General features: G+C 41.8%; 1 protein-coding gene across 1 annotated transcript; it reads left to right on the forward strand.

Annotated features, from left to right (window-relative positions):
• Positions 1–6,049: 6,049 nt before the first annotated feature.
• si:ch211-217a12.1 (alanine aminotransferase 2-like) lies at positions 6,050–22,258 on the forward strand. The gene is made up of 12 exons (XM_012863215.3): positions 6,050–6,511; positions 6,617–6,823; positions 13,821–13,910; positions 14,027–14,135; positions 14,293–14,426; positions 15,117–15,360; positions 16,159–16,238; positions 16,483–16,619; positions 17,660–17,834; positions 19,442–19,597; positions 19,677–19,789; positions 21,674–22,258. Exons 2-12 carry the CDS (start codon positions 6,677–6,679, stop codon positions 21,762–21,764), a joined length of 1,476 nt encoding a protein of 491 aa, XP_012718669.2. The 5' UTR covers positions 6,050–6,511; positions 6,617–6,676; the 3' UTR covers positions 21,765–22,258.
• Positions 22,259–22,290: the final 32 nt, after the last annotated feature.

A 22,290-nucleotide genomic window follows, 5' to 3' on the forward strand; every position in this document is an offset into this window, starting at 1 on the left:
AGTGGATGACTGAGGCACGTGTAAGTAGAAATGTGAAGAGGCGGGCAGAGAGGATCTGATCAAGAGCAGAGACCACTCTGGCTGGAAGGAGACAGAGCTGATTGGCTGGAGGCTGAGAGGGGACAGGCTGATACTAGAAAAGTCCAAAACAAACAAAAACCTAAATTATGACAGTGGGGCTGCTTTGAATGTCAATTCTAATGTTTATGTAGGCTTTGTCTAGTGTGTATGAGCCTCTGGTTGCAAAATTCACATGCTGAAGGAAGGGCCTGGTTAAAGTCCCCAGCAACAATGAAAACACCCAGTGGATCTGTGTTTTGTAAGTCACTGATGGAGCAGAATCTAAGACTCAGAGTCTCCTTTGTAGTGTCACCAGATGATGATGGTTGTAAATTCCCTGGGTAGATGGTAAGGTCTATATTTAATAGTCAACAACAACTGTCCAGAGAACAATGCTTTTACACCAGTTGTTGTTAATGTAGATGCAAACACCCCCGCCCCCGGGGTTTTACCGCTGAGAGCGCTGCTCCTGTCTGACCAGATGTTGGTTAGCCCTTCCATGCTAACGCTGTCGTCAGGGATGGTGGAGTTTAGCCATGTCTTGGTTAGAATAATGACACAGCAGTTTTTCAAGTCACAATTTGTTTTTAAAACAGCTTTAAGAAATCCACTTTGTTCTCCAGGGAGTGGACATTGGCGAGCAAATTGGATGGAAGCAGAGTTCTGCGAGGATTAGCTTTTAGCTTAGCCGTTAGCTGTTCCATTTCCTATCACATCGCCTTTGTCTCCTCCAGGTGCGACCTGTGCTGGTGCGAGCTCCCCCTGAACCGTCGGCCACAGGGTCTCGCTGGTATAGCCGTCCGAGGCTGCTCATACCGTGCAGAGTGGTAATATCAGCTGTTGTTGATAGGCAGGAAATGCGTAGTTCCAGGATAAACCTCCAATCGTATGTTCTATCATTGTTGCGCTGCATGTTCAGTGCTGAACGAGTCGGTACAGACGCTTTATTTGCAGTCAAATGTCCAATGTGCTTGGGAGCCATTGCAGCCGAAGCCAAGCAGGACACCGCTTCACTCATGTAGGCATGATGGCATACTTAGGGTCATTGACCATTCAGAGGGACCATTTGCGCCCAAGCATTTTCTTTTTTTCTCTCCTTCAAATACAGCAGTGGTCATTGTGGTCAAACATTTCATTTCTACTTTAATCACCACATCTTTCTAAAAAAACAAAAAGATGTTCTCTGACTGTGTAAACAAAACGTAATCTGTTTATGTTTCGTTGGAGCAATGGCTTCTTCCTCGCTGAGTAGTCCTTCAGCCCAGGTTGGGACAGAACTTGTTTCACTGAGGATAATAACCTCCCTCTTTCATTCCTCTCTCCTTCACAGTCTGCTCTGATACGCCTGCAAGAGCGGCAATTGACATAATGATAATAAGGCTTTCTAGAAGAAGTAATATCGATGTAACAGCTTTTATTCTAACTTAAAGTTGCAATTTGTTCTAATAAGGACGCACCAGAACCACACACTCACTCAGTTCTGAACACTCCAGGGTTCAGGGGTGTTATGTGATCCTTGTAGCGGTTCTGCAGTTTTGTGTCATAATGAAAACAAGTTTGTGTTCAGTTTTGGCTCGCGAGCTGTGAGCACTGCTCAACGAAGAGTTGCTGAAACCTTCGTATTTCACTTTTCTAAAGGGCTGACCTTGAACATAACCCATTATGTTGACTGGTCATTTGATGCTGCCAAAATACATGCTGCATGACACACAAACGTCACCGGGACATCACATGCTTGGATGTGCCCGGTTTTAGTTGGAGATATCAAATGTCTTTCCCAAGACGTTTCCAAGATGTCTCAGCGGTGTCCTTCTTACATCAGCGCCGGTTTGATAGTCAGTGTTTTAATGGCGACTTGTTCTTTTAGTCTCACAAAAACCTTTTCCAGCCTTAGTCTTGTTTTATAGTTTAAAACTCACTGTTCACATGCTCATAATAGACATGGCCTACAGCTGCAAATGTCAGATTTAGCTATGCAAATGAAAAGTTTAACGTAATAAGATAAAGAGTTTAAATCCTGAACGTAGTGCAAATGCCGTACATAGAAAAGGATTAAAAGCTCTATCAGCTTTAGTAATGTTACACAATGAAGTAATCCTGTTATATATTAACTATTAACTAACATGATTATATTGTAAACATAATCATGCAATGAGTATTTGTGATACTCACAAACATTAATGTAGGATTTAATTGGGTTTTTATGTGTTGGACCAATACAAAGCAGTGCGTAATTGTAAAGACTTTTTTTAACCTCCTTTTACCGCCCATTTTTGACTACAGTTGAGCTGCCAGGCTTTAAGCGTCGGTCCCCTCCAGCCTCACACATCTTCTTCGTGCACAGCCTCTAACCGGTTTTCTTCCAGGATTACCCGATATGTAGATTTGTTCATCTTCATATGAACTCTGAACAGCTTTCCATGTTGAAGAGAGCACCCATCCCAAACCCCCACCCCACAACACACACACACACACACACACACACAAAAAGAAAAAACAGGTTTCTGCCAAATACCATATTTCACACGTTGACAACATGTAGAAACCTTCAGGGGTTGTCAATACAAGCCACCGTCTAACCCACTTTAATTAGGCTGTTTTAAGTTAAAGACTTCCAAGATCAATTACTTGTCAAAATAAAGGCTTTCAAGGAGAAAGTTCAATTTATGTTTGAAGTGAGTGTTTTTATTATTATTACTCTTTTAAGAGGTGAACAAAAAAGGTCCTGCAGTTATTCTCAGCAACAGCAAATATAGTACATACAATTTTCCTTTTTTAAATTTTTACTTATTACTTTAATTAACCTTTTTTACAGCTACATGTGAAGTTTCAAAGTAGAAAATGCACGGTTAAGCAAGGAAAAAGTAAAAAAAAAAAGTTCTAGTTTTCTTTTTTTACATTAAGGTTGTCAAAATCTTCTGATGGAGAACTAACAGGGAAGCAGATTTCATTAAAAGTTTAAAGAACATGAATAGGTTCCAGGTCTGACCTGTTTCTGCGAGGGTTGTTAATGAAAAGCCAAGGTTTTATCTACAGTAGCTATCACAGACCGTTCAGATAGGGCAGGTTTATGGGGTGTTATATTTACTTGGGATACACATATATACTTTAATAACTATTTTCATGTTAGAGTGTGTGAAACTGAACAAATGTGCACTTGCATTTTGCACAGTGCAAACTTTCTAGTGCAAATACAACTAGATCATGTAAAATAAGTAGTGACAAAACTACAAGTTTACTGTTTAGGTTCAAGGGTCTGCAGCCTCTCCAATCCAAAGAGACAATTTTCCATCAGTCCACCTCAATAAAGTTTAGAGCCACATGACAACTAATCATTTTTGATCAATATCTATTATAGGAGATTTGCGGTTATTTTTAAAGAACTACAGTTTTTTTCTACTTTTAGGTTATAAAATAAGAAAACAAAACTTTGCACAAAGAGAATGGATAATTTATTTTTCCTATGGCATGTTGGTATTTGTGGAAATGCAAGAAAAGCACATTATTCCCAACCTAATGACAAGATAATGACTATAGATTAAGCTTAAAAATATTATTGGTAGTTCTTTTGTCAGTGTGTTGTGGAAATTCAATGCAGTTATTTCATAAAACAACTAAAAACAGCTCAAACCTGCTTTGGTTATTATATCTGTATTTAAAAACATGACATGGTTCTTTATCATTTTTAACCAAAGTTATTAAGAGCCATTGGGAAAGGTCAAAGAGCCACATGCAGCTCTGGAGCCGCAGGTTGCAGACCCCTTGTTTAGGCTATAACTTTATGTATGATATGTTGCTTGATTTGTTGTAAAATTGCAATGGGTTCAGGTTAATAAAAAACTCTGTTTATTAAAGGACACAGAGGTAACTTTGTGCGAACCGTCCAAGAGAATCCCTTACTGAAAATGATGCCCTTGTGTTTTTAATCTAATAATGATAAAATGTAAATTTAATCAAAGTTGCATAGAAAAAACAATCTAATGAGTGCTATATAAAGATATTTCTGTTAAGTTTTTTGGATTCTGTTGAAACGTTTTTCAATCCCTGACACACAGAAAGATTGATATAAATAGGTGACAAGGGATTGGTGATCTGTACTTAAATGTGTAATCACAATATGTTGTAGCTTTTAATTTAATAACCAAATATGTCATCGTTGAAACTATTTTTTTTAAACATTGTATTAATGTGAATGCATGTCTCTACAGTTAGAGCCGTAAAAACACAAATACTGCTCTTAAAAATAGCAACAAAAAAAACAACTTCCCAATTATTCACACTATTACTTTAGGAATACAGTTACATTTTGTGCAATTTTATCTGCATAAAGCTCACAACAGTTGTATTTAATCAGATTACATATTTTAAGTTTTTGCTGCTTTCGATTAAATGGGTTCAATATAAATAAAGAACCCCATCTAAAATTTGAAGTGTGAAATGGAAGAATGCCACAAACCTTTGTGAGAGACTAGACTCGAGAACTTGTATCTTTATGCTGCTTCTTGGTGCTATTGAGACAGATTCAGAGCCGGTCTAAGGCAGTGTGGACCCGTAGCAAAATTAGATTTAGGGGTTGAGCTCATGGTGGCGCTGGTGTTAGCACTGTTGCCTTGCAACGAGATTGTCTCTGGGCTTACTTAGCTTTTTCATACCATATTACTCAGAAGAACTAGCTCATAATAAGAAGGAATCAACGACGAAGTGGCAGGCTGCAATCACAGGTAATAGTGTCAATATGGGTTCTGCTGTTCCCAAAACAAGCTGGACACATTATCTGTGTTTTGCACATACCTACTAATATACTGTTGCAGCGCCATCAAGGGGGAGACAAGACAGTATAATAACCATCCCTATAATTTGGTGAAAATAAGGAGACTGACAGAAAAGAATGGAGTTATTCACTCTGACTGAATATTTAGTTTTTCTGGGCAAGGATTAAAAATGATAGAGTAACCAAATATATCAATATGTGGTGTATTTTTTATCAACACACCACTGCACAGCTATATTCAGAGCTAGCGCTGATTAGAGGCAAGATTCAATGGGACTGTGTGATTGTATATGCGTCAAATAAAATCCCAGCATCCGATTAGAAACGTAAGGAACTTCAAATCGGTGGTTAACAAACTGCCGGTTCACATGATTACTTTTATAGCAATATGGGCTATAAAATGACAAAATAGTCCTTAAATCAACTATTCAGCGGAGTAGTTAACTGTGGAGGCCTAGAATTAGGCCTACTGAGCTGCTGTCTTTTCCCCAAGGTCGTCCGGTTGTCCGGCTGGGCTGAGTGTCAGTGATTGACTGCAGGGGAGTGTCCAGTCTCTCCGCTGCTAGTGGTCGGACATGTAGCCAAGTACAGTGCCGTTTATTGATTTATTTGTTTTAATCCATTTCATGTATGTCCTTTTTCTGAGAAAGCAGGCAAACGCAGACTCTGTAAAGATGTGACCCATTGCACGTGACAGAGGGACAACTTGATCGCACTAAGGTAGCTTGGCTAATGTAACTTTAAGACCGCTGCTTTTTTTAAATTTAAAATACACACGTTTCTTTTTCACTGTTAAACAATTTATATGTTTAATTAAAAGACTTAAGGAGTGGTAAGATAATGTCTCTAATCATCAAAACTTTTACATCTTGGAAAGAATCTGCCTAATTAAGAGGTTGCAGGTCCATGAACACCCCTTTTAACACTTTCTGGGGCGCTCCTTAACATTTCAGGGAGGGGTAGCATCATTGATACTTTTACGTGCAGCCTGTGTGCTTTTATCTAGGGTGGAACGACTTATCCTGAATAACGAGATGAGTGGATCGTCCACGGGCATTTGCATGACAATCGCTTTGGCTCCCAGAAAGTCTCTACAACTTTTCTAAGAAAAGACGGTTAATGCAAAAACTCAACCCCCAAATGCCTTTTTGTAAAACACGACGATACAAAACTAGGTTTCTTCTCTGGAAAACAGATCCTCTCTCAGGGAACAGAATCATAGCAGCTGTTTTTCCCTCTGCTGATCTCAACTTCACCCCGAGTGCGAAAATAATGTGTGTCACTAACGGGTTTCCTGCCGCATTCAGGGACCTGGGACGGTACTGAAAGGTTCAATCGGAAAAGTCTCCTTCCTTATCCAGGTGACGCAAAGCAACCTGTATTGTAAGCCCGTGTGTTTGTCAGATTGTGTGGATGCTGTTTGTGTTTTATTTTTTTAAAGTGTTATCTCTGGCGGTAAGCTTGTGTAGTTGAACATTGTTTTTCCTGAAGCCATTGAACGCATCACTGGCAGGCTCCGTTAAGAGGAGAAGCCTCCTAACTGATGGGAGGAAAGTCCAACCAACCGGCGGACAGGGGCGTGGCGGCCCGGCTGGGAATATGAGCGCCGGGAGGCTCCAAACTCGCTCCAGGAGCCCGAACTGAGCGGACTTGAACTTTGCTTTCCCCACAGAGCAGCTGGTAACGAAAGATATACTTTATCTGCTCTTCTGCAGCGACAAAACTTCTGTTTTTTTTTTTCTCTCAATAACTTGCGTTTTTTTCCGTTATTATTTAACGTTTCAGAAACCTCTTCCAGTTTGCGGTGTTGACAGAAAACGGGGAGAGCACCGCGCAGCCAGGAGGATGTCCCAGCAGGCGGTGAACGGGGTGCCGTGTCGGGGGAAGGTGCTGACCGTGGAGAACATGAACCCCAACGTGAAGCGGGTGGAGTACGCGGTGCGGGGCCCCATCGTCCAACGGGCGGTGCAGATAGAGAAGGAGCTCCGAGAGGTAAACAGAAGCAGAGGAAAAGCTTGCTTTCTTAACCACACGATATGCATGTTAGAGCTTTTGCTACTGGTAAACATCTCTCTACAGCTAACCGCTTCTGGCATGTCTCCTAAAACACCTGCTGGGAATTCCCCCTTCAAGTTAAAGATACCATCCAGCTGTTGTTTCTTTCGACCAGCAAATGGCCACTGACAAGTAAAACCCCTGCCAGAGCAATAAAGCATGGGTTCTGCTAAATGTAAAGCCTTTAAAGGCGTGTGCAGAAGAAAAACAAGCCACTTCTGCTTTGTGTATGTTTGGGTTGATGACGTCACAAGAGGCTCAAGAATCAAGCTGGCCAACAGGAGATACAACACTATAACAGAGGAGAGCTTTTTAACCAACTCCAATGTACTTTCTCATGTACTACGGTTTCATTTGAGCCGCCAGAGGCTCAGGGCGCGTTTACACAACTTTATTTTTATGAAAACAGAAAACCTTATTTATTTATTTTTTTCTATACTGCTCGTCTACACCACAACTGTATGGAAAGCCGAATGAGCATTTATTCTGATATCTTGATATCAGGCATAATTGTCATGTACATGCAAGCCATTTCTGCCCACTAGTTAACTAGTGAGCCATTTCTGTGTGAACTACTTAACTAGTGACAACCAAAATGCCCACTAGTTAACTAGTAAGGCCCAAATTCTCTCTAGTTAACTAGTTCATATGTTTAATATCTTACTAGTTAACTAGTAATGCTCTGCATGTTCACTAGTTAACTAGTGGGCATTGCAGTGTGCACTCGTTAACTAGTTTAAAGACTTCTATATATTACTAGTCAACTAGTAAGGTACAAAAATGTTTACTAGCTGACTACTGAGTGTAAAATTCCCACTTGTTAACTTCTATGTAATTTGGCCAGCCGCTTGAGCATTTATTCTGATATCTTGATATCAGGCCATTTTTGTCAACTAGTTAACTAGTGAGCCATGTTTGTGCACACTAGTGAACTAGTGTGCATATTTTGGCCCTCACTAGTTAAATAGTTCACAGAAACATGGCTCACTAGTTAACTAGTGGGCAGAAATGGCTTGCATGTACATGACAATTATGCCTGATATCAAGATATCAGAATAAATGCTCATTCGGCTTTCCATACAACTGAGCGTATTTTCTCTGAAATCGGCACGTTTTTCAAGTTGGTGTGACGTTTTGAAAACACCCCGGTCTCCGTTGTCGTGTACACAGGAGAAAGGGAATGTGGCTGTATGGGGACGCCCTCGCCCGTGTGCAGTACGACGTAAGGCTGGTTTATGTAGAAGTAGAAAACACAGTTGGTTCCAACATTTTTAAAGCCTCTTACTTGGGCCGAATAATAAAGATGTCTATATTTACAAACCTCCGCCAGAAGGAGCCTTTGCTCATCCGCCATGTTTTTTCCGCGCAGGAATGTCCGCGTAGTTTGTAATTTTCCTAGGTGTGCGGAGCGGGAACTTTTGGCCGCGCAGAGGGATGTGAGAGCCAAAATGCCATAATATAGCATCGTTGTTGAGTTTCAAGGAATAAACTGCCTTCTACTGGCGTTAGCAGGGAAATTACACCGTTTTTAACGTTTATACAGGTGTCGTGTGCACAGGGATCACAGGTAAAGCGTTGTCATATAGATGTGTTAACAGAAATGGGAAAACAATCTTGTTTTTGATTAATTGTTGGCATGTAAACAGGGACTTAGACCTATTGATCGAGCCCAAGTATGACTCCAATGACGTTCAAGTCCGTACTGGCCAGGAAGTTCAAAACTAAGACTGATTTCTGGTTTTGTTTGGGCTTCCAATTTTAATTATCTCTGATTAATTTATCCTAAGGACTATAACACGTTCAGTTGAAAAACAAGATGTACCGTATGTACTTAGATAAAGGTAGTGGTTCTGATTCCTGCTTTGAGTTGTGTAGAAACCGTTGGTTCCTTCAGAAATGCTGTTGCTCAGAGAATCTCAAAGATGAACTATTTGAGATTGAATCATTGGGTTAAAGATAATATCTGCATTTTAGGTTTACATTTTTTATTCTGTTTCATTTTAACATTAGTTACTTTTTATGCAGTGCTATTAAGCTTTGGGCACATTGTTGTATTATTGTCTTCCTGTGATTGACTGTATTTACTGTAACACTTGGATTGTTTATCCCAAATCATGCATCAAATTATGCATCAGTAACCTGATTTTTGATAAACCTAAAGGAAGTGCTTCAAAGGATATAGCGTTAATTGACAAGATTGATGAGGAGTTCTTTTGGAGCATTAGTACAGAGAACTAAACCCCTGATATTTTGGCTTTTGACCTGTGGATCAGTGATCGGAGCTGATTAAAATAAAGTTGGCTCATTCCAATCTGTTACTGGTTGACTGGTGCATCTCTACCCCCCAAGCCACGGTAGATGCTGTGATTAATGTTGAAGCTTAAGCACACAGTGAAGGTGATGATCTTCAGAACCTTAACTGGCACAAATCTGATTATTTAATTATTTTTCAGCTGATTTTCTTTTCAGTGCATATTGGCCACTCGTAAGATTAATTAAAGCCCTAATCGGCTTTTATCCTGTAGCGGCACTACATGCAGCGTCTGCAGTCATTCAACTTCAGTTAATGTAATGAATTTGTTATGTAAAAAAATCTCTCCTTTGGAGTCACCAGTGTTATATTTTACTTACTTCTTCCCTCTGGTGTTGACTGGAATGATGCAGACCGTTTAGGGTGTAAGTATGGAAGGCCACAAGTGTCAGAAATCCAATAGATAAAATCATCATTATCAAATTATTTCTTACAAGCGTTAATAAAATTATTCTTACATGAATGTGTAGATTAATATACAATGTAATATGTAAATGATTATTTGATTTAAATGGCTTTTTTTCAAATATAATTATTCCCATGTCTATAGGAATGTTATAGTGCTTCAGTCGCAGGGCACAATGTAACAAATATAACTATGGCTGTCAGAAAGTAAAGTAAACTGTGCAGATAAAAAAACAAACGTAGAACATGCAAATGGTTGTTTTATGCCTTGTGTGACGTGATCAGGGCTTGTTTTGGGATAGCAGGATTTTATCTTCATTTACAACAAAAAGGCAGAACAAATAGAAAAACTGAGCATGGCATGTTGTGTTATAGTTGACCGGGTAAAATCCAGGGTGTGTTTGGTCGACGTTACAGAACAATATAGCTAGTAGCTTCAAAACACCTGCAGCTGAAAATGATGGACATGCATTAACTTAGCATAACGTCTCTGTTCCCTTTGCTGTAGGTATGATTAAAAAGTGGAAAAACCATCAATGCTTTTTTTTGGACAGCTTGTTTACTGCTGGCCTCCTCCCTGATTAGAGGCAGCGCAGGGAGAGCAGAGTCATCATTTCAAGTCCTAGCCTGTTATGTTCTGCTCATATTACATTCTGACAAGGGTGCCATTGATCTACTGTACTTCAGGGGCAAGCAGGTTAAAGGGGTTGTTTTAAAAAATCTCTAAGGAAAAACTCGCTGTCCTCCTCTTTCTTGCGACATGTGATGAGCTGTAGTGGACAGCCCTAGCTGGCGTAGAGTACATTTAGCTCTCCCTTTTTGTCTGAGATGCCTGCAGGACTCCGTGGACGTGTATATTGTGAAGTGTTGTTACATAAGATGAGCCTTCTCTGTCCTCTTTTGTGTCTTTTTGGCTCGCCCACTGAGAACGGAGCGCTGTTCTGGGGCCCACTGGGCTCTGGAGGTTCAAAACAAGCGGCTCTGGTGAAAGTGCTCCGCTTCTTGGCTGTCCACTTGTTTTTCTACGCTCATAACCGGGACGAAGCGTGTCCTGCACAGCTGACAAAATAATTATCTTGGACGCTGGTGAAATTTCAACACAAGATCTTAAACCGACGTCCTGAGGTGTTTTCAGAGAGGGGGGGTTAGTGAGGCAGCAGTTGTTGAGTCGTCTGCGGGCGTGCTTCCTGTCAGATCTGCCACTGGAACACTTTTACTTGTGCCTCAGCAGATTTAATGCATCTGTGTACGTGTGTGTGTGTGTGTGCGTCTGTGTGTGTTTGTGCATGTGTTGTTGACCCTTATAAATCCTTCCGCAGACATCTGGCATGACACTTCCTGCTCTGGTGCTAGCTAATTCAAGCTTGGATGTCAGCTTCTGGCAAGTCTGCGCTTTTCTGTGACAATAGCCGAGGGACACCAGAGCGGGAGCATGGGAAAAGTAACCTGTTTGGCCCCTTTTCATTTGGTTGAGTGACCTGGAAATTGTGCTTCACCTCATAAGGCATCTCATCTTAGAGATCGTATTGGCTTTGGAGAATCACATAAGGAGATTAGCCATGTGTATTTTCCAGTTTGTGTATGTTAAGGGTTACATTCGTCTAGTTTCAATATGAAGGCTAATCAGGCCTTGCAGAGGGATTCATACTCCTTGAAGCTTTGCACACATTTTCTTATTGCCGTCTCAAACGTATACCAACTTTTGGTCTGTTTGAATCACGATGGAGGCAGCATCATGATTTGTGTACTTGAAAGTGAAGCTGAGGCTCACCTTCCAGCAGGACGACGACCTTAAACATACAGCTACGAAGGAACGGCTCAGATCAAGGTGGTAAAACGGCCCAGTCAAAGTTCAGAGCTAAATCCCATAAAGAATCTGAGGCAAGAGTTGAAAGTTGTTGTTCGCAGATTGCTCTCCATTTAATCTGACGGAGCTTCAGCTGTTTTGGGAAGAAAAATGGGAGAACATAAATACAGCAGAAGAAGGCCGTTTACAACATTTTGACTCAGACGGCACCAAGCAAATGCATGCAGCACTTTTCAAATTACTTTTGATTTTCTTCCCACTTGAAGCAATTCCCAAGAAGTCCAAATAAAATACGTCTAAGTTTGTAACAGGACGGAGGCTGAAAAAGTTCAGGGGTTGCCCTGGTTGCCCCTGTGTAATCAGTGCCTGGTGCAGACTGAGCTGGAGAACGCAGGAAATAACTGGATCAGAGAACAACACGGCTCTTTGTTGATGGGGATTAAAAGGGAAACAAGCTGCATCCAGTTACTTGTTGGATTTGATTTAATGTGAAACAAAAGAAGCCCCGAGAAATTAGTCTTGCCATCATTCATAAATGAAAAAATGATAAAAGAAATTATTATTATTTGTTAATAGCGGCAAATCAGAGCAAAGAACATCACTTCTTAAAATGAACGCTGCACATTTCTGTATATGGGTTCTAAAATTCATATGTTTCGGATCTCAGAGTATTATATGTTTAATAAACGTGGGGTACAAAATCCTTTTTTTTACCTTAAAGGGTTGTAAACAGGAGCTGAACTGGGTTATTTTAAGAAAAGTAAATCAATAATTGCGTATTACGGTTACATAATCTTATTTTCATTCAGTAATGGGAAGGTTTTAAAACTTTACAACCGTAATTGTTGTGGTTTTATCAGCTGACTGGCTATTGAAACATAAATGACCTATAATAAACTGTTTTTTTTTGTTTTGTTTTTTTAAATGGACTTAAATAAAAACAAACAAGCTTTTTTGTTACCATATGAAATTACTAATTTAAGGTTTGGCCCTCATCGTATTTGTCCTTTTTTATTTTATTTATACATTTATTTAGCTGCGCGGGTGTGAGACAAAGTTCTTCTGACCGCAGTGATTTATTATTTTCACCTTCAAGCGTTCCTATACAGGTGATCTGTTTTGCTAACTAAAGTGAAATGTTGGGACGGCTCAGTTCAAATCCCCCACACTAACGAGGGAGAGACGCTCCTTGACGATCGCGGCTCCCGCTCTGACCTTTTTGGTCGGCTTGCCGTAAAATAGCACAAGACTATCCGCTGTGGTGTTGCTTGACGTCATCTGAGCAACGGCAGCAGCTGCAGCGTGCTGGGAGCAGCAAACAGGCCCTGAGCGGGTCCTTTAAGTCCAAGAGATGAAGAGAGCGAAGAGGAGATGACCAGAGGAAGAGCAGAATGAAGCTGGTGGAAGCCAGTTGTGTGATTAGATTAGATTAAGCCAGCATGTCTTGATGAACATGCAACCCATGAACAGTGGGAGGATTGTGTTTCCGTAAGCAGTCATCCCCTCCCTGACCAGCGGCCCTCTAACCAGAACAAACCAGACTCTCTGCGTGTAAGGCGTGGGGGGGGGGGGGGGGGGGACCGGGGGCTCTGCCTGCCGCGCCTTTCGTTTGATTTACGGTGCCTTGAAAAGTATCAACGCCTCTTCAGCCTTTTTTTTTTTTTTTAGATTTTATCACATCCGTGTATTTTATTGGCATTTTATATGATAGGTTGAACACAAGGCAGCGCATAATTGTTCGGTAGGAGGAACATTAGACATGATTTCTTTAAAAATAAATTCAAGGGGTGTGCTCAGGTGGCGCAGTGGTTGGCGCGCACGACCCACGACTCTCTTCTACCCCCTTTCCTGTCAGCCCACTGTATAAAATACGAGCCACTAGTGTCGTAAAAACCTAAAAAAAAGTGTGGTTTGCATTTGTTCTGAGTCGATACTTTGTAGCCTGCCTCCCCTGTCCTATAGGCTTTTATTAGATTACAGCTGCAATAACCTTTTGCACTATGTCTCTGTAAGATTTTCACATCTAGATACAAATAGTTTAGATCAAGCTCTGTCAGACGGCATTGATTCCTAGTTGGGTTGAGATCTGGACTTGGACTAGGCCATTTTATCAGCTGAACAAACTTTGATCTAAGTCTGTTTTAGCTCTCGCTGTTAGTCGCTGTATGTTGGGTCTCCACTCTTTCGCAGCCTCTAACAGGCTTTCTGCCGGTGTTGCGCCGTAATCTTAGCTTCGCCGTCCGTGCTGAAGAGAGCATCTCCGTGTTTCACCGTGGGGAAATTCTCTCTACAAGCATGAATGAAATAACAGCGATCCTGCAGATCTGGATTGTGCATCTACAGAACCCTCCACAAAGACCGGTCTCATTAAACGTTCTTAATCTTTGTTTGTTTCTTTTCTTTTGTTTCAGGGAGTGAAGAAACCCTTCACAGAAGTCATCAAGGCCAACATAGGCGACGCCCACGCAATGGGCCAGAAACCGATCACATTTTTCAGACAGGTTAGGCTCATTCTTTGGTTGGATTACTCCTCCGATAATTCACGGTGGCGACCTGACGGACATGTTGTGCATCAACCTAGGCCTCCAGCTGAACGTTTGCTCCTCTCTCTTGTCAGGTGTTGGCTCTTTGTTCCTACCCAGAGCTTCTGGAAGACAACAAGTTCCCAGAGGATGCCAAGAAGAGAGCTCGGCGTATTCTCGGTGCCTGTGGGGGTCACAGCATAGGTGAGACAATTATCTCCCCCCACTTTACTCCTCTCCCATCAATCACGTCTTGGAGCTGCTTTGGACCTTCACAGTCGTTCGCTGTGTGATTTCTGCTCCATGTTAAATAGCAGCTTAACGGTGCGGTGCGTTCAAAGTTCACCCTCCTGTCCTGCAGGGGCCTACAGTGCCAGCCAGGGAATCGAGTGCATTCGCCAGGATGTGGCGGGTTACATCCAGCGAAGAGACGGCGGCATCCCCTCCAACCCCGACAACATCTACCTCTCCACCGGGGCCAGTGATGCTATTGTGGTATCTGTCACGCGTTATTATTTATCATTCATGAACGGGTGACATGGACTGACTCGTTACATGCATTGTTTCTTTTAACCCTGAGAAAGTAGCAGGCATTTCACAGAACTGGCCCGTATTGATCTTCTGTTAATTATGTACTTCCCAAGCTGCACTTTGCACGCCCTGCGACTTTAATCCACCCACAGACCTTTGTCACTCTCGCTTTTATGTAACCGTTTAACAGAGGAGTAGCGTTCGGATCCGGTCCACCGCAAAGCCCCAGCGCAGTAATAAACAGGGGGCGTATCCGGCACAGCGTGTACAGGCAGAGGTGTCGGATTTTAACGGCAGTCGTAAAGGATTTGACTGCCTATCAGGTGTCCCAGTGGCGGCGTGGCCGTGCTGCCGCTCCTCGCTTCGTTCCGATTAGTGATGGTTGCTGAAGTGGGTCACCACACGCAGTTAAAGCAGAAAACAAAAAGACAATTACCTTTGCTTACCTTTATGTCCATTTATTGGTGGATAAACCCCCACCCCCCTCTCAGAGCTAAATGAAGGAGCTTTTCTGCCTATTATAAGTAGAATCTGGATGGATCTGATCACCTCTTAGCATCTCCAACTACTCATGTATTCACGGCTCAGTATCTGCACTGATTCCAGACTCCTTCCTAAATGATCTCTTTACTCTGTCACTCCTCCAAACCTCAGACCATTCTGAAGCTGCTGGTGTGCGGCGAGGGGCGGGAGCGCACAGGGGTGATGATCTCAATCCCTCAGTACCCTCTGTATTCGGCCGCCCTGGCGGACCTGGGCGCCGTGCAGATCAACTACTATCTGGACGAGGACAACTGCTGGAGTCTGAACGTGGCAGAGCTCAGGAGAGCCCTAAATGATGCCAGGCAGCGCTGCAGGCCTCGCGTGCTCTGCATCATCAACCCAGGGAACCCCACAGGTAGGCCTTCTTCATTTAACAGCACCCTCAATGTTTATTAGTGGCACACCTGGTAAAGATGTGGGAAAACCATTAAAAAAAAAACTTATCTTTTATTACCGTTAAATAATATTTTACACATTTCAGAAAAATACCAACCTTTTAGTATATTTCTCTTATGAGGAGAAAAAACACCAAATCACTACTGGCACACTTATTGGGACAACAATCTCTTTAAAATAATTTTAACAAAAACTATATGTCATTTTTTTGTCTCAGAGGCTTTAATTAGTCATTCATAATTAGCTGTATCCCCTGGGGTTTAAATAAAAAGCAACACAGACCCCCATTTCTACATATATATATATGTATATATATATATATATATATATATATATATATATATATATATATATATATATAAATAAAATAAAAAAATCTGTTTATATATATATATAAATCTGTTTTTTTAATTTACATATATATATATTTATATATAAATATAAATAATATATATATATATAGATAGATAGATATTTCTATAATCTATATATTATATTATATTATGTAAAAAAATACATAAATATATAGATATTTTTATTTATTTATTTATTTATTTATTTATTTATTTATTTAAAGAAGCACTCCATATTGGTCACTCTGTGTAAACCTTGTGAAATGTCATAGGAAAAAAACAAAGTTGTACTGAATCATTATCTGTGGTACTGGTGGTTTCATTAAAAACGATTTCTTCAAAACATCTTAACTCACTCTTCTTGTGTCGTTACTCCAATCATATTGTTGTTTTTTCCGTCATAGGTCAGGTCCAGAGCAGGCAATGCATTGAGGATGTGATCCGATTTGCTAAAGAGGAGAATCTCTTCCTCATGGCTGATGAGGTAAATAAAGGGTTCTTGCATCTTAAAGCCCAAACAAAAGACGTTTTAAATGATCTCAACCGTACGATGCACAAATCAATGAGGTCAGCGTCGGCCAATTTAGATAGAACAGAAGTATTTGTAACATGTGCATGCACACGTAACAGCATAACAAAACAAACAGAATGCCTTTAATAATGTATCTGCTTTTCAGCGAATTGCCGTGTAACCAGAATTTGTTCTAAAGGCTGTTTTCCTGCCGCAGGTCTACCAGGATAACGTCTACGCTGACGGCTGCAAGTTTCACTCCTTCAAGAAGGTTCTGTTCGAGATGGGAGAGGAGTATTCCAGCACCGTGGAGATGGCCTCCTTCCACTCCACCTCCAAGTGCTACATGGGAGAGTAAGCGGCTGCATTTACAAATTAGATTAGATTAGATTAGATTCAACTTTATTGTCATTACACAGGTACAAGGCAACGAAATGCAGTTTAGGTCTAACCAGAAGTGCAATAACAGTAAGTGCAGGATAAACAATGGTTCCATAAGAACGGGACATGGGTTTTTACTGAATAAATATAGAGATGGATACTATTATACACAGAATTCTACTGATAGATTTGTCCTATGAGTATAACATATAGATAACTAGTATTTTGAACTAAATTTACAGCTGGATATGTACCGAATATAATATACAGGTGGATATTACTATAAATAGAGTTTTACAGATATGTACAATAGCATAATATACTGGTGATTATTATAACAGAGTTTACTTGTTCTATGAATATATGTACAGGTAGCTATTACTATAAAATGAATAAATAAAGTTTGGACAGAAGCTATTTAAATTAAAGTGCAGTGGAAGGTAATTGCATATTACAGTTAAAGTACGGTAAATGATCAAACATAAGTTTTTTTGTTTTTCTTTGTAATGGCCTTTAAAGGTGGGATGTGGGGCTTTAACAGCGTTAAGATGACGTTAAATCTTATATATGCACAGACAGACCTGCTGATAACCATTTGTGTGTGTTTTTTTTCCCCTCTTGTTGGACCGTTTTGGTAACTATTTGATCAGTTAGGCGTGTAAAAACAGTCTGGGAAAGGAAAGTGTGCATTTTTCACACAGCTGTACCTCAGAAACCAATACTATTCGGGTCTCTTTGCTTCTGAAAAGTCGACAGGGCCCAGAGGTCTAAGCCCTTTTTTTTTAAACAAAATGTGTTTCGTTTAGACAGATTTACTGTTTTTCAAAGAATAAAAAAAAAAAAAAAAAAAAAAAAAAAGATGCCAGTCGTTCTCTAATATCTGTCTTATTGGCGCAGCCTTTGTTGTCCTTAGTGGTGCGTCAGGTGACGGGAAGATCCCTGGAGATGTCCCTCCATGCGGATGTGCATCGACTCATCCTTGTGTTTGCCTTCTCTCTGTTTGCTCTCGTGAGGTGTGGGTTCCGCGGAGGCTACATGGAGGTGCTCAACATGGACCCGGACGTGAAGGCCCAGCTCACCAAGCTGGTGTCGGTGCGCCTGTGCCCCCCGGTGCCCGGCCAGGCTCTCCTGGACCTGGTGGTGAACCCCCCGCAGCCCGACGAGCCGTCCTACACGTCATTCATGAAGGTGAGCCTCAAACGCTCCCCCGTCAGATGGCGCGCACCCGGACGCAGCTCCGCACATTTCTGCAAACGGATTCCGCTTGTGTAAACGCACATAAGGGCGGACGCGTCCAACCTGTGCACACAAAGCCCGCACTGAGCGTGCCAAAGTCCTCGCAAGAGAGTAATCGGCTTCCTTGCGCCGGGGTTTTGCTTCTTACGTTGCGTTTCAAGCAGCGGCCTGGGCTTTGCCATGTGGATTGCACGCAGTATATTGAATAATGCATGGTGCTTTAATGTTGTTAATCCCGTTTCTGTTTAACTCACACACAGAGAGGGATTGTTCAAAGTGACGTGTGAGAGGAAGCCATTAGATGGTCGTTACCGACTTCACTGGTAACATGACTCTTCAGGCTGCAGGGATTTTAAACTAGCTTTGAAAAAGGTTCCAGCCGTTTCTCACACTGCGTGAAGTAGCTCTGTGCTCCTCTGGGGGGAAAGAAGAAGCATTTTGCACATTTCAGCTGGGTTTATGAGCCTCGGTGGGATCACTGCAGGTCAATGAACCGTGCAGGCAAAGTGTCGTTCCTTCTAAGGGGCCAGGATAAATGCTCGTAATTAGTGAAGTAGCTAATAGTAGTAATGTCCACCGTGTTCATGACTGCTACACGTATGATCACACGGATATTTCTGAACTCTGCCACGGATTGTTAACTTTGCATTTTGCCCTCGATTTAGCAATAGATCTGGGAAATGTTTGATGGTGATGATCATTAACTCAGAATCTGGCCGCCGCCAGCTCTTTTGAGCGTTTACGAACTCCTCTCCCAGAGCCTGGGCGATCTGATTTCCTTTTGCATTCATCAGGCTCAACAACGTGAACAGCCGATGTGTAGAAACAGAAAATAAATAATAATAATTGTAAGGAATTGAGTAACTGACATTGGATACGTTGTTTTGTCTTGGTGGTGGGGGCTGTAGGATTCTCATCTGGGGTGTTCCTGGTCTGAACTGGTTAGGACCTGCCCAGCGTGAGCAAAGAACCAGTTAATTGCCAACAGGGTCATGTGCTTTAATGCACATCAGAAACAAAGGCTCGCTCATGTACGGAGACGAAGTTGCTCAAACGGCTGAACTAAGTTAATTTAGTCTCTGATAGAAATAGAGCAGAGTTACACATTTGGCTACTTTAATCTCGCTCAGTGCTTCCACCTTTTTAAAGATAAAAAAAAACCCTCTACATCAACATCAAATAAAGAAAACATGAAGTTTGTCAAGAGGCGACGGTAGCAGTATTGGTTTAAAGGTAAATAAACGGTGATATAATTGAACTAAACTTCAGAGATCGCCGACATTGACAGATCTTAGTTTGTTCATGGTTCCTTCACCAGAGTGGGGGAATGGTGCCACCAAGTGACCTGATATAGCACGACCTGACAGTCAGTCATGTTCTGCTTTGCTTTGGTCTTAGCTGAGTTACAGGACTTTGTGTGTGTGCAGCGTTCAGAGCAAACTAGTGATCCTCAGAGTTTCACAGGATCCGATACTGCCCGTTAGATGCCAGGTCAGAATAGCTACTGTGGCGAAATAGAAACTCAGTCAACTCATTCTTCCCATTCGCTTCCCTTCCAGGAGCGGACAGCCGTGCTGGCCGCGTTGGCGGAGAAGGCCAGGCTGACAGAGGAGATCTTCAACACAGTACCTGGGATCACCTGTAACCCGGTGCAGGGCGCCATGTACACCTTCCCCCGCATCGCCCTACCGCAGAAAGCCATCGACAAGGCCAAGGTCTGCCGCCACACGCCCTGCTCGACTCGTAACTTAACACCGACACGCAAGCGATGACGCGTTTGTGTTTCCCCTGCAGGCGGACGGCGTAGTTCCAGACATGTTCTACTGTATGAAGCTGCTGGAGGAGGAGGGAATCTGCTTGGTGCCAGGCAGCGGCTTCGGTCAGAAGGACGGCACCTTCCACTTCAGGTTAGCCTCACCGGTCGCTTTAGGTATCTGACAGAAACATTCACACGGCTGAAGGAAAATGTTTGGTTTTGAAAAGTATTCAGAAATACAGATCTAAAAAAAAAATGTTTGCATTTATATTCAGCTCAAAAAAAAAGGGTAAAAAACTCTCTCCCTGGCTTAGAGATGATTTTTCTATTTTGATATAGCTTAAAAGATACTGATCAGTGGGTTGCTTTCCTGTAAACCTCAATGCTGAGGCCTCCATCTCTCTGTGTGCACCAAACTGTCTGAGAGAAGCAGCTGCTGTCCTCTCTGGTGAACTCGATGATGGGGCTGGGCGATAAATCCATTTAATCGATTAATTCAAATGTACAATTTTATTAAGATTGAATGTTTGGAAAAGGATTTTATTTTGCCAAATAAATCATTTGAAATAAGTCTGGACAGGCAGACGTCAGCCAGTGTACAAATCAGATCTGGGGTCAAATCGGTCCCGTTGTTGAGGTCTGCCTCTAGATGTAGTTTTCTGACTCCTTCTGCACCGCAAAAAGGGAACTAAAAGTAAGTAAAATTTTCTTGAAATTAGTGTATTTTTCTTTGATTTGAACAGCTAAAGAAGACTATTTGCCAATGGAACGAGAATTTCTACCCCTAAAATAAGATAGAGTTCCTGCACTTGAAATAAGATGGAGATGAATTGTCCTTTTTTCCAAGTGCGAAAATCCTATTCCATTGGCAAATAGTCTGATTTACCAGCTCAAATCAATGAGAAATACACTAATTTCAAGGGGATTTTACCTAGTTTTAGTTCCCTTTTTGCAGTGTGATGTGGGTATTCAGGTGAAAAGTGAAGGGACGTCACAACATGCCAGTGTTTCTCCAGCTTCAGATGTTGACACAATGTCTGGAGTTTCTCCAACAAGAGGCGCTAGAAAAGCGGCCAGGTGTTTATGCTGCTGCCGATGGGCCTGACTGGTGTTCCTGCTTTGTGTATTTTGGGAAGTCCGTACAAACGAGGCGTTGCCTCCTCTGGCTGCATGTAGTACAAGGAGCGATTGATTGTTTTTGTCCTGTTGAAGTTCCTGCAGGTAGCCTCATCTTCTTTGTGCATGTGCTCAGTAACATTCCTCGTCTCTTCGTATCCTCCAGTGTTGAGGACCGCTGTGCATCTTTTGTCCGCTGGCAAAATAGTGATATTTTGTATTCAGCCCTGCTGAGGCAATAGTTGATTAAAAGATTACCTGTTGCTATTATAGTTGCGGCGTCTTAACCAGCACATCTAGGAATTTAACCGTTTTTTTATACAAAGCATCTGTAGCCCAGTCAGATTGGCTGGAGAACATCTGGAAATCTTGCTCTTCTTCTTGCCAGAGGTTCTCCGTTGGGTTTAGGACCGTTCTAACCAATGGAAACGCTTTGATCTAAAGCTTCATCAATGCTCTGCCCAGTTGTTTAGGGTCATTCTTCATCTGGAAAGTAAACCCCCGTCTTTGTCCCAAACCTTTTTGCAGCCTGTAGCAAATAATTTACTTTGACCCTTCAACTGCATGATTCTTCCATGAGGATGATGTGTTCAGGATTATGTGCAGAGTTAGTTTTTTCTCCAGTGTTTTGCATGTAGGCCAGTATTCTTGTGTTTACAAGTGAATACAAATTAATGAAACCCTTATTTATAAGAACCGGTAGAAATTCATGCACCATTGCTCTTCCACTTCCTCATGAATGACTTTTGGGTTAGACTATTAAAATGAAGCAAATTTCTCTGTATAACCCGACTTGGAGACGATTACCTTTGCAAGCCACTGTGGAGATGAAAGTATTTCAGTTTGTTTGAAGTGTCGTCATGTTGAGCTCTACGTTTATACTCTAGATGCGCCTTTTGATTTCCCCTCCTCCCTCCAGGATGACAATCTTGCCTCCGACTGAGAAGCTGAAGGTGGTGCTGCAGAAGATCCGCGACTTCCACCTGCGGTTCACCAGCGAGTTTTCCTAACGGTCCTAATGAGCCAGCCTATCGAGTGCCAGCATCTCAAGTGCCTTTGTGTGAACGGAGGTACCAAGTGCCCAGCCATAACCTCAAGAACCGTCAACGTTTCCTTGTTGGACGAGTTCATACGTGACGAACACAATATGAATGCAGATGTTTGAAACACCTGTATGTGAAGCACTTTTTTTTTTTTTTTAGTACCAGACAACCAGGGCATGGTTCTGTTGCACATTTGAGCCTTACAGCTACAGAAGCATCTCTACTCCTGGCAAACTGTTTGATTCTGTCTTAATTCAACAGCTTCGGTGATTGCCTGATTAATTGCGATGTCGTTTTATGAAGGTCTGTATTGAAGTCGAGGTACTTCCTCCTCCTCAGTGTTTTTAAGCTAGCTCCGGGATGTAGCATCGGTGTCACTGTTTAAAAATGTAATTTTTAAATGTAATCGTTTCCTGAGCTGTATGCATTTCCAGCCTCTCCATTAAAAAAAAAAAAAAAAACACCACACCTCTAGCACAGCTTGTCTTCATTC

Source organism: Fundulus heteroclitus, chromosome 21 (assembly GCF_011125445.2).
Source record: "Fundulus heteroclitus isolate FHET01 chromosome 21, MU-UCD_Fhet_4.1, whole genome shotgun sequence".
In the NCBI taxonomy this organism is placed as follows: domain Eukaryota; kingdom Metazoa; phylum Chordata; class Actinopteri; order Cyprinodontiformes; family Fundulidae; genus Fundulus; species Fundulus heteroclitus.